Raw genomic sequence first — 13,389 nt, forward strand, 5'->3', positions numbered from 1 at the left:
GTTAGGGTAGGTACATGTAAATTGGTTGTCATAATATTGTACAAGTTTCACATGGATAAACATACATGTTAACCTTGAATGAAAATTACTAAAAATATCTCAAATATATATTATGAATTTCTAAATGCATATTATATTTATATGTGAATAATGTAAAAGCAACTTTTATAATGTAAAATCCCCCACCTAATATTTAGGGGGTGTGTAGAAATTTAGGGTAGAACCGAAACCTGGCAGGTACCCAAGGTTTCGATTTTGGTTCCTACCCGAAACCAACCCTCTCAAGGTCGGTTCCCATTCTCAAAAATTGGAACTAGAATCGAGATCTGGGTATGTGGGGAGGAACCTGGTGTATTTGTAGTTTCTGTAAATAGTTGGGGTGTATTTGTTATTTTCACATGGTATGTTTTCATTTTTGTGAATAGTAGGGGGTACTCGTAATTTTCCTGGGTACCCAGAAACAAAACATGTGTTTCAGGTTTTAATTCCAGGCATGTAGGAACCGAAATCGATTGATTCCGATTCTGGTTTCATGGGATTTCGATGGGTACCCCAACCAGTCCACCCTTACTAATATCATTCATTTGTCTTTCATTTATTTTATTATTACAAATTTTCAATTTTACCATTGCGTGAAATTTAAGAGATAGAATGTTTAGGTTAGATCTCATTAAACACTCTTTTGGTCTTTATTTACTTAGCCCAAACACTAGGAGAAAGTGTTTTTAACTCTTTTAATATAATTATTGCTTTGAATTTGACGTATCAAAAACTAAGTGAATAAGATTCTTTTTGTATTGAAGGAAAACACAAGCAATTTTAAGGTTTAAATAATATTCGAATTTTATGGAAATTTCAACTATAATTTTAGACGTATGGGTGCAAAGAATAAAATAAAATATCAACTAAGCCCAATATATAAAAGAGGGTAATTACGTAATTTGGCCTTCTCCCTTTCAAATAAAATAAACTCTGGATAGAAAACCGAACCACAACCACCATGGAGACCATCCATCGTTTCTCAGGCCGTCTACTTCCGTTAACACTGGCCCAGAAACATATAAAGTCCGCCCCAAATTTTACCCCGACCCGAATACCCATCTCACGACCCGAATTCCAAACCCATGCCCCATTCTCTACCACCCGAAAATCCCGGACGTCCTCTACGGTTAGAAGGGCGGGTTGGCTTCTGGGTCTGGGAGAAAAGAAGAAAGTTACCTTACCTGAGATAGTAAAAGCGGGTGACCCTGTTTTGCATGAGCCAGCCCGCGAAGTTGACCCGGAAGAAATCGGCTCGGAGAGGATCCAGAAGATTATTGACGATATGGTTAAGGCTATGAGGTCGGCTCCTGGTGTTGGGCTTGCTGCTCCTCAGATTGGAATCCCATTAAGAGTAAGTTTTTAATTATATCTTGCATTTTTAAGTTTTTGAGTAGGATTAAACTGTGTTAGAGAAAGCTTAAGCTGATAGTTAATGCATAATTTATTTGGTAGTTTATTTTAATGGTTCGGTTTTTTTCAGCTATGTCAAGTAAAGGATGATGTTCTTTTGAGACAAAAATAAAATAAAAATTTCAACTCTTTTATGTGTATTTTTTCCCTGTATTGATGATAAATCCTGAAATGCTGAGTATAATTTTGGAGAAATCTGATGGCTATATTGTGACATGTGTGGATGGTCATTGATGCGAATGTGCTCAAAGAAAATCTTTTGTACTGTAAAACTAGTGCTTTATGAGTAATGGTTTAGACCTTGAACGTCTAAGAGACAAATTTTGTTTTGAGTTTTTGCTTTGTATGACTGTACTTGATGTATGGTGTTTGAAATTTTTGCCTAATTATCTGGTTCTCTAAGATAAGTGTATAAAGTGAAAAAAGAAATGTATACGATACAAGAACCTCTTTTAGTTAGTAAGTATTAACATATGTGCAAACTGGACACTGGCCGCGAGTTTGGTACTTCCAAACCAATCTGCATACTGATATTGCAAACCATATTTATGTAAAAACTGTGTCATGTTTCATCTGTGCAGATTATAGTTTTAGAAGATACAAGAGAATATATCAGTTATCAACCCAAGGAAGAAATTAAAGCACAAGATAGACGCCCTTTCAATCTTCTGGTATGTTAATTTATCCAAGGGCAACCGTATCCTTATCATCCAAGAGTTTTCACTTTACAGTTACGCTCTATTAGTTCTTTTGAGGCAGGTGATTCTGAACCCGAAGCTTCAAAAGAAGAGCAACAAGACTGCACTATTTTTTGAGGGCTGTTTGAGGTAAGATTAAACAGTTAATTTCAACTATAAAATGGTTTTCTCCCGATTAGATATTATTCTCTTTCAGATCTCTGTTGCCTTGTCCATTCTTATTTTATGTCAAATGTGATGACACAAAAAACTTTAGAGTCCAAGTTCTACCTTCTGTTGTGCAGTTCATTATCGCAACTTTTAATTCTATAAACTCAGTATTACAGTGGATGAATTAGTTTTGCTCCTACCGGAGCATGCAATATCTCTCCTTTTTTTTTTCCTTTAAACTTCCTACAAGCTGTAGAAATGTATTAAAATTAAAAACATACTAGCCGCAAATATGGTTTAGATGTTTTAAGATAACTTAAGAGAAATTTAATCATTCCATTCTCTTTTCCAAAGTTTTAAATCCTTCGTTTAGGATGAATTCCTTAAAATAATGGAGTTATTTGATAGATAATAAGCATTATGAATGGTACTCGTGTCATTGATAGGAGGAATTAGTTGTTGATAATCAAATATTACAGTGTTCAGTCAGTTTCCATCCTCCAAATAATTGATCTGTGTGAAATTATTCTCTTTCATCTGGATATTGTTAATTTAGAATTATATTATAGATTCTCTTGTTAGTCGATGAATACTGACAAATATATGCAATTTGCGAGACATGAAAAGGAGGATTTCAACACTACTGAAATTTCAGTTAGAACCTTGACTTTGATGCTACGAAAGATTTTAGTTTATTTTTCGTAATCCCTTTTCTTTCTTTTTTTGCCGTGTCATTCAGTGTTGATGGATATAGAGCGGTCGTGGAGAGATATCTAGATGTTGAGGTTACAGGTTTGGATCGCGATGGCAAGCCCATCAAAGTAGATGCTACAGGTTGGCAGGCACGGATTTTACAGCATGAGTGTGATCATCTAGAGGGAACCCTCTATGTTGATAAGATGGTACCAAAAACATTTAGAATTACAGAAAATTTGGACTTGCCTCTTGCCGAGGGATGCCCGAAGCTTGGGGCTCGCTAGCTCATCCTATAGAGCTGAATTGTTAGTCTAAAGAACAAGGATGAAGGTTTGTATTTTAGTGTAATGAGGCTCTATCGCAACTTTTGGTGATGCTCCAGGATGTAGTTGACCGTTTTAGAGAACGTTCATGTTCTTTTATCTTTGTTTTTTAGGGAATGCGGGGAAATTTTTTCTTCATTTCACTGCATTTCCTATCATGTATCAAATTGTTTGTTTATTGCAGAAAGATTTGAAGCAGTTGTAACTGTTATTATGATTCAGTTGAAATCGGCATTGATTGAACATCTTTTTTAATATAAAGAATTTGCGTAATTTTTACTAGGATGTGATATTTTAAATTGTATTGCTTCAGAGCTTAACTATTATTATTTTTCCAGCTACAACAACCCCAAATTTGACTGTGGTCTCCGACTGGTATTCTGGAGAGACTCAATTCTAAATGAGTTATAAAGTAACAGGAAGCAAAAGAATTAGATGTTATGAACAAGTATTATGTTGATTTAAGATATTAGCTTCAGGATGCTCACAGATTTTAGTTTATTGTTTGTAATCCAATGAATTCATATGACAGATTTATCAGATTAATTGTTACGTAAGACATTATTATGGGTGAGTATGGGTAAAGGGTAGAATCAGAATTGGCCCCATTAGGGTCAGGTTCTAGTTCTGGAAAATTGGAACCGGGAATTTTTGGATCCAGTTTCGATTCTAGCACTGCAGGAACCGGGAATCGGAATCAAGGTCCAGGTATCTGGGTAGGAATCAAGACTGAATTATAATTTTTATAAACTATTGGGGGTGTACCTGTAATTTTTGGGCGTGTATTTGTCATTTTTTAAAAAATATGGGGGTAAAAACGATACGAAGAACCGGAAACAAAACCTATGTTTTAGGTTCTGGTTCTAGATTTCTATGAACTAGAACTAGTCAGTTCCGATTCCGATTCTAAATCTTAGGAACCAGCCGGTTTCGACTCCGATTCCGATTCCTTAAAAAAGTGCAAGGTATCCAAAACCGCTCACTCTTAGACATAAATAATTTGAATTGAGAAATTTACAAATTCTACAATATGTAGAAAACTCTGTATTCTTTTTTGTTAGTAGAATTTTGAGAAAAACTTGAAATGTATTTGTACCTTCTGAGAATCATTATTGCTATGGCGATAATCAAATTGGCACCCACGTATTGATGTTCAAAGAAATTTGCAATTATATGATTGGGTTGAACCGCCTTACATTACAATCCCCTCTCAAGTGATATGCTACTCAACAAACTCATCGATTGAACAGTACAAGAAATGAAGTGATATGCAAATTAATGTGAAGCCACATTACTATAATTGTTTTAATCATTATCAAATTAGGATCTTGATGTCGATGAATTGTAAGTTGCGAATGAAGTGGATGAGGAGAATCAAAGAGTCATTGTAGAATTTAGTGATCAGATTCCAGAATTTCATTACACTAATCGAATGGATATTAATGTCTTTCTCAATCATCCAAATGACCAATAAGTCATGTATGTTTTAACTAAAGAAGAAATATTCATTACTATAATTAGACAAGAAGATAAAGGAAATAATAATGAGGATGATAGTACGAAAATACAAAAAGTTTTGTGCCAAAAAACTTTAAACATACTTGAGAAACTAGAAATATTTGGCTTCTATAAGAAAATGTTCATACTAACGAGTAATTTACCCGCAAGTTAAAAGATGTAGTAACAACTCTAAAGCATAAATCATTATCTCAAACAACTTTAGATAAATATTTTATTTCATCTTAAACCTTTAATGTAACATATTATATATTTTTTTGTAATATACAGATAATTATTACTATGTGGAGGCAACTTTTTTTAAGACGGGAATTAGAAAAATTATAACTTATTATAATGTAGAATTTATTCTTATTTATAATTATTCTAAATTGAGAATTGAATTTTTTATAATTATATACAGTTTATTCTTATATAGAATATCACTATAGAGAGGTTTTATTGTACAACCATAATCATACAACCCTACTTAATATACTCATTGGTCAGCTGTATAGAAAAATGCAGAACAATATGTATTGCTCAAATTAAAATTGATTCCCTCAGAGCCCTGTAGTTAGATGAGACATACTGTCGAATTAAGCCTTCGGTGAAGCAAGCAGGCGGGTATACTAAACCCATAGTTGACCCGTAAGCGTTCCAACAGAATGAACTTGTGATCCCCCCAGAGTGTGACACAAGATGAATGTCTTCCAGATATAAGCCTTCACATGGTGTATAATCGCTGCATGCAAATACTATTGCTTCCTCTGTGGCTGAAGTTCCTTTAATGTGCTCAAAGGATATGTTCTCTATTTTAACAGCCGAAGTCTGCATTTCATCAGGATAATAGATGCACATAAAAACCAAACAGTCCCTTTCACAAACTGTAAATACGTCAAGCGAAATTCATAGACAATAAATAGGTATACGAGACTGTTTAAATTCAAAACGAAAAACCATGAAGAGCAGTGTTTCGATTTTCTAAACAAGAAATATCCAATTATAGCGTTTTCAGTGACATGCAGCTATCATTATAACCATGTTTCTTTTGACATATGCTGAAAAGATTTGATATTCCCAAACCTTGAACTTGAAAAAAAGTAAGAATTTTCTACCTGGTTTGCACATGGTGTCGAAGAATCACAATAGTATTGGTCTATTATAATTGGATTCGATACGTTTTCCATCAACAAATTCCGGAACATAATGTTAGTGGCAAAACCACTACCTCCCTGGTGAAGATATAAGAAAGCACAGAATCAATTTACTATATATTCAATTGTTTTGAGTTTCTATAACACATAAATTGACAGTTACGTGTATATGTATATAGGTGGAGCAAGAGAGACTACGATCTTGGGAAAACTACCTGCCATGTTTTAATTCGCACCCCATTCTCGGTGTTGGAAATAAACGCTCCATCAACCTTTACATCTTGAATTTGTGAACATGAGTTGAATTTTCCCAAGCTTCCAATGCTGATGGACAATGATCTAAATGAGTAAAGGTCAATAACTCTACCCATGGTCTAATTTGGATGGAAGTTGTTCTTACCTTATACCATGGCCTGGTCCACAGACAATATTTTCTATTTGGACTCGTGAAGAATTGCTGACTATAGAGATACAGTCATCTCCTGGATGAAGAATTTTAAGAATAAAACAGATAAGGATCTCAAAAGAAAACAACGGTTTTTTCATGAAATAGGACATACAACCTTTACCTTTGTTAGGTCACAAAGAAGGGACCTCATACAACTTAACTGTATGGAGTTTGAAGATGCGATATAATTGTTTTCTCAAAATGTAAACAGACCAGATTGAGTATTATTACTTATTTCCGAAACCCATAAACTATCCACTCTAACTCATGTCTTTAGTAAATCTGAACCAGGAGTAGGACTAGTTTCCATCAAAGTACTACAGATCAAGTTTTTCTAAATAGAATGGAAACAAGTCAAAGAATATAACCAGGGCAGCCAAATCCATTGCACATTACAATTATAGGTGGGCATAAATTACAATGAGAATACTGATATCTCATTCTCAAAACAAACTTTCAACTTATTAACTCATGATGACAATCACTTTTCCGAAACAGACATGCAATCACAACCAAAAATCCTAATCCACAATCTTGCTGTCTTACAATGAAGCAGACTATCATCCACATTTTCTACAAAAAGGAAACTTACTGCATTTAAATGAGTATGAGAAGAATTTTAGCCGTGGTATGAAAATTGTACAACCACTCGGATATGCAGCAGTTTCTGAGAATAACCAACCTGTTCTTACAATGCAATTTTTTACTTCAACACTCTGTGATGCCGTAATGTGGATTCCATCTGTGTTAGGGCTCGCGGCGGGTGCTATCACTTTGAGTTGGGAAGTCACAACCCGAAGACAGCTACTAAATGAAATGTGCATTTGTTGGCTGTTGACAATCATAAGGTTCTTGACTTCCAAATTCTTGCACTCGTGGAAAGTAACAGCCTGCAAGCGTGGTTGTTATAAGATATTAAGCCTACAAACCATATGGGAAAGGTAACATTTTGGAGCCATAATTAGGGGTGTTTAAGGTGCACAGAGGAGCAGAACTAAATGCATTGATCAAAGAATAAACCAGCACTAACCGTTGGAGCAGGTTGACATGGCTGCAATATATTAAATAAATCAGATTCAGAAAAATGCGGGTAAGTAACTGTAAAGTAGACAAAAATCTAAAAGTGCAATACAGCTATACATTTGCAGGGTTGATCTTGCATGATCTAGCCCACCATTCCCATCCCATCCCATTGATTGTCCCTCCTCCTTCTACAGTAAGGCGGTTCACCCCATGAAAGTAGAGCCATTTTCGATGATTTAAACCCTTCCACGCATCAGGATCTTTGGGGGCAACAATTGTACCAGATATCTATAGAAATACGATCCCATTGAAATAAATTGAACAAAATTGATCTCAGGCACTAACATAGAATAGGAAGATATTATATATGAAAAATCAGTTCTTATAAACTTTTTGCTCATACCACCAAAGTGACTTTCGATTTGCATGGCCCAGAAAAGTCAATAGGACGGATCAGAGAAGTATTTCCAGCTGGAATTACAATTACAATTCTTTCTCCTGACGAAAAAGAACAAGCTAGCTTCCAAGCATTTTCAAAAGCCTGAAAGCATAATATGCACCATAATATATGAAAGGCTTTATCTTTCCATTTATTAGTAAACAAAGTGAAACAGCAAAAATCAGTACTGCATCAAATTTCCAACAGAAGAAGATAAAAAAATATTTGCATTCCACAGTAACATTCATTCATGATTCTCCATATCAAGCTTGTTAGAGTAGGTGCCCTAGAGCCAATCAATTATTGTAATATTGACTCTGTAATAAATGTTTATAAATAAAAGACGTATTCTTCTATATCGTGTATATAATGATATATGTCCTTAGGATGGTAGAATCGTGACGAGTGTATCAAGTGTTTCAAATCTTGATAGTGAGAACCATATGATCACATATGATGGTCATTCTAGAAACGTCCGTAGCCCCAGTATTATTCTGACCAAGGACACAGATAATACGGTAAGACTATCATTGTGTTGAACGACCCTGTCGAAAGGCAGTGACTGATCTCACTTGTCAAGGTTGTTTGCTAAAAACCTAGTGCAACACATGGGTGCTTGCTAGAGGCAAGTTCACTGGACAGACCCACCAGAAAATTCACTGGACAGACCCACCAGAAGATTCCATATGGATAATAACCCCAGTGTCTATGAAATAAATCTTCTAACGGATGGTGGTGCATGTGATTCTTAGACTTGAGAGTGCCTTGTGCACCAATTTGTGTAGTTTGACACTAGCCCAACGTAGTTCTATTCAGAGCTATCAATACGGTAGTGATTGACTACATTAAGAAGTGTATCGAGACTATGGTGGATCGACAAAGGATTCATCACTCTTAGGTACAAGAGAAGTTATCTCACTAGGTAATTAAGTAAATGGCAATGACATTAAATCTGTGGTCACAGTGGGATTGAGTTGATGCTCAATCCAATTTAATATTCTTGTCATTGGTCTAGTAACTGAATACAAACATGTCGAGGATATCTGAGGTTGACACTATTTCTGTACCTCAGTCTCGATGAGATAACAGTTAATGAAAGGATTTGATTGCACGGTAACCATAACATTGATAGGCTGCGGTTTCGCTGAATCCGAATCTATCGGGTGGCCATGATGCCTTGCTAGGGGCCAATCTTGGTCTGTGTGTAATAAGACGATTAATTGGTGTTAATCACGATACTACTCACTACCGATATGATAAGAAGCCTACAGGTCACACACTTAGAAGATAATTTTAGAATCAATTTGTGAGAAGGGTATTTTCGTCTTTTAGGACGAAAGGGTATTTTGGTAATCTCATAGTGCAATTAAATTTGTTGAGGTTATTGTCTGTATTTAATTTTAATATTAAAATTAAATTAGTGAGATTATATTTAAATATATATCTCTGTATATGTTTAAATAAATTATTATTATTAATTAAATGTTAATATATTATTATATATTAATTGATTTTAATTATAATAATAATTAATTAAAATACCATAAATGGTGTGTTTGGTTACAAGGGTGAACTAGGGTTGGAGCCCATAGCTATTCCTAAGTGGAATAGAGTTTTAATTGTTACACTATATAAATGCAACTTAAAATTAAAACATAATAGAATTATTTATTCAATTAAAACCCTAGCCACCCTATCTCTCTCTCTCAAGGAGAAAACTTTTCTTGTTCTTCTTTCTTGATTTTTGAAGCCCTTGATTGTTCTAACAAAATAATCAAGGGTTCTTCGGATTATCTTCGTGTGGATTTTTGTGAGTGCGATCCTACTTTGGATCGATTGACGAAAAATCACGTGAACAGTAGACGACGAACAGTAACCGTGAACAGTACCGTAAACAGTGTTCCTGTTCGAAATCAGAGATATTCGAAAGAGCCTCCAAATGTACATAAGTATTCTAATCCTTGAATGGATTTACCTTATACAGATTTTTATTTATAAACATGTAAACAATATAATCTATACTCAGATCTAGGCAAAGAAGGGTAATTGATTTACCAATTAAATTTTCGTTTTCCGCTGCGTATGGTAGATCAATTACTTACAGAGCTACATAACTTGACAAGTTCAAATTTTCTCGAACTACAAAAGATTTGGTTAAACCAACTCGATTTACATTGTATTTCCACAAATGAAACTCATAAGCAGGCCTTTACAAGTTCAAATTTTCCATAAAGAAATTCCTAATCAATAAGTCTAGTCTTTATTGCACATAACTTGACATCATAATCATGAAATTCCTCAACTGTAGTTTTCTTAAAACTAGACAAAATTCGACTCTCCAAGACAACTCACAGTTCACATTAAAACAAACTAACCGAAGCACCGACTCCTCAGCTTAAATTAAAAACATAACTAAAAGCTTTGATCACCATATATTATAAGTTGTAGATAAGTTACCTCAGTATCATCATGGAGACCGTCTCCTTTGGCACCAAAATCAGCAACAAAAAGGACCCTTTTGGATCTGGGTCGGGTTCTATTTAACCCAGAACGTGGGAGCTCCAACAGAGAGTCAAAACCTTCGGCACACACAAAACTCAGAGACAAACAGACAAATGCAAGAATTAGAACTGCAACACATGAACAAAACGTTGGAAGTCGAAGCTCCATGTTGTGTTAAAAGAACATGAACTTAATTACTTGAAGAGTTGGTTAAAGATTTGGAGATTATATAAACATTTGTTGTTAGATTTAAGAGACAGACTTTGTTGGAGAATCTAAAGAAGCTCGTGAAGTCAAAAAGCAACTATGCCAAAGCATGACACGTTTGAAAAGCAACAAGGTGTCGGCATCTTTTGCAACATATTTTACTTGAAATGGAAATTGAAATGACATGTATATTGTTTGTACATGAATTATTAGCATGTAAGCACTATTTTGAATGCATTTTGAGTTGGAAAAATATCACAAATTATATGTGGCGATTGAAGCTTCCCCACCTTAGGGTTTTTTGAGTTTTGATTGATTAATTGAGTTTGATTCATTCAGTTTTTGTGTTTATTGGGTTGAAATTCGATTGAAGAATGTTTATTTGTAATATTTTTTATTTGTTTGTTGATTTTCTAGTCGGCAGTACTCCCCAATGTCGAGAGCAATTGCCGGCAATGAAAGAGACTAAGAAGAGAAGAAAAAAGAGTGGGCTTTCTCGTAAATCACTATATTTCCCACCTAGACCAGAGGAAAATATAATATTTGAGTAGCAAAATGATATTTTAAAAGTGAAGTTGGAAAAGTGTCAATGGGCCATTTTTTGGGTGGGAAAAAGTCATTAACTCATTGATGAAACACCATCTTTATTCCTGAACTTGTTACATTAGCAACAGGATGAGTACATGAGGGTGAAATGACACTATTTCTTGAATGTCCTTTTTTTACAATTAATTCGTTAACTATAGTCTACTCGTATCATCAATTCCCTGGTGGGTCATACCCCAACTTCAATACAGGCGTCAATCTAACCAATTCAAGTCACTCAACCCATAATTTAGCCTCAAGAAAAACCAATAAACTCATAAAAGAGCAATTCTGCACGTATCGTTCTTCAACGGAATTTCATCGAACACTTTCTAGGCGTCACTAATGAATGTTAATTAACCATACAGACATATCAAAGCACTACCAATAAAAACCCTAGACTACCGATTTTTAACAAAATAACTTCATACATTCAACAATGGAAATAATCCATAGATGAGTTGCATAGAAGATATCAATAGAAACTTTCTCACTTTTGTTGCTCTCTGAAATTAACTCTGATAATCACAACCATAATTGTGCACTAAATTGTTGTTGAAGGATTGATTATTATTACTATGAGGCAGCCAAACCATTGTAGCCGACCTGATGTTATAAACTTAATAATACTTCTAAGACGGATGACAAATCATACTCTTTTTAATCAGTATAACATGGCGTTTCCTATAATTTCATGCAGATTGACATGTCATACTGATTATACAAGATATCATCACATGATGACAGATGGAGTGTTTTCTACTTACCTATAGTACATGATAATGGCAACTCATTCAATCAATCACAACTATGACTATTATTAAGACCGAACCACTTCACAATTGTTGTTATTCAAACCCAAAAATTTCACTGATGTGTGTTTAGATATAATTACTGTCAACTTATAAGCTCACCAGAACATCAAGTGAATAATGACAACATAGAGTTTACATAATTTCATGGAACTTGCAAGGCAATTACGAGTGAGCAGTTCTGGATACCCTGCACTTTTTGGAGTAACCAAAACTGGAATCGAAATCGGAACCAGAACCGTTCCTAAGATTTGAAACCGGAACCGAAACCATTCTGTTCTGATTCTTAGGTTCCTTACTCAGGTACCCTATAAAGTTTAATTACTCCCTATTAATTTAAAAAATATCAAATAAACCTTAAAAATTTACAACCAATGTTTTAAAAACCAACCCGAGACAAAACTCGGCAAGCTGACTGAGTCCCAAGTCGACTGGTTGAATCGGTTGAACTAGCTGATTCAACTGATGACGTCATCATGCTGACGTCAGCAACATTACTGTTCACAGAATGCAAAATTGCAGAATTTGAATCCAAATTATAAACTCCTGAATAAAAAGACCTTAGCAAACCATCATCAAACATCATTACATCAATAATACAACAAATTACAAATCAAAACAACAAAATAAAGGAAGAAATCACATAAACAAAATTAACAACTTAAATCAAGTGTTCATTCATCATGCACCAAAACAAAATTAAAGGTCTGCTGCTGGAATAGTGGAATGTACATCAATAAGGTGACACCGTGACAGTTACCTGGTGCTGGTGAAGATGAGCTGTCGTTGACAGTTGAGTTGACCGTCGGAGAGGTGGAGCTCGGTTGTGAACAGTGCAACTATGAAGAGCTAAGATTCAAGCAATGTGAGGGGAAGAGGCAACAGTTCCTAGGCAAGAAGAAGACGAGATCAACTGTGTAGCTTCGAGAAGATTGACAACGACGGATGAACAGCGTAGATCGGCGGTGAAGAAGAGTGTGAGAGGACAGAGAAGATCATGAAATTGGAGGAGATTTGCGGTACCCCAGCTAATGACGAAGTAAGTAGTTGACGGTGAAGGCTGAAGTAACGAGATTTGACGATGAAGGGGAGACTCTGGTGGAAGATTTCAGTTTTAGAATTTCAGACCAAAAGTGTGAGAAATGCCGTGAAATGGGGAGGAAATGTTGATATTTGCTTTGGGATAGGGGGTTTTTACTGTTCAATTTATATAATTATAATGTATGGGTTTTGCTGTTTTAGAGTTTAATTTAAATTTTTAATTTTACAAATTAGTTTACCCGGTTTTTTTTTAAATAACGGTTGGACCGACGGATACTACAGTGCATCGGTCCAACAGCGAGTGTAAGTGTGCAGACTGATATAAGCGGTTTTGAGCCTCACCCGGCCTGGCTCACCAG

At 35.0% G+C, this 13,389-nt stretch overlaps 2 protein-coding genes across 2 annotated transcripts; one reads left to right on the forward strand and one right to left on the reverse strand.

Moving 5' to 3' along the window:
- Positions 1 to 985: 985 nt before the first annotated feature.
- LOC116121685 (peptide deformylase 1A, chloroplastic) lies at positions 986 to 3,566 on the forward strand. Its single transcript, XM_031407622.1, has 4 exons — positions 986 to 1,393; positions 2,034 to 2,123; positions 2,212 to 2,279; positions 3,040 to 3,566. Exons 1-4 carry the CDS (start codon positions 1,001 to 1,003, stop codon positions 3,278 to 3,280), a joined length of 792 nt encoding a protein of 263 aa, XP_031263482.1. The 5' UTR covers positions 986 to 1,000; the 3' UTR covers positions 3,281 to 3,566.
- Positions 3,567 to 5,268: 1,702 nt separating this feature from the next.
- On the reverse strand, positions 5,269 to 10,615 carry LOC116121631 (probable polygalacturonase At1g80170). The gene is made up of 9 exons (XM_031407574.1): positions 10,341 to 10,615; positions 7,848 to 7,985; positions 7,562 to 7,732; positions 7,452 to 7,472; positions 7,104 to 7,311; positions 6,374 to 6,455; positions 6,189 to 6,297; positions 5,935 to 6,051; positions 5,269 to 5,647 (listed from the first exon to the last, which is right to left on the reverse strand). The coding sequence occupies exons 1-9, from the start codon at positions 10,551 to 10,553 to the stop codon at positions 5,360 to 5,362; spliced, it is 1,347 nt and encodes a 448-aa protein (XP_031263434.1). The 5' UTR covers positions 10,554 to 10,615; the 3' UTR covers positions 5,269 to 5,359.
- Between the last annotated feature and the right edge of the window lie 2,774 nt (positions 10,616 to 13,389).

The sequence above is a fragment of the Pistacia vera genome, unplaced genomic scaffold, assembly GCF_008641045.1.
Source record: "Pistacia vera cultivar Batoury unplaced genomic scaffold, PisVer_v2 Contig127, whole genome shotgun sequence".
In the NCBI taxonomy this organism is placed as follows: domain Eukaryota; kingdom Viridiplantae; phylum Streptophyta; class Magnoliopsida; order Sapindales; family Anacardiaceae; genus Pistacia; species Pistacia vera.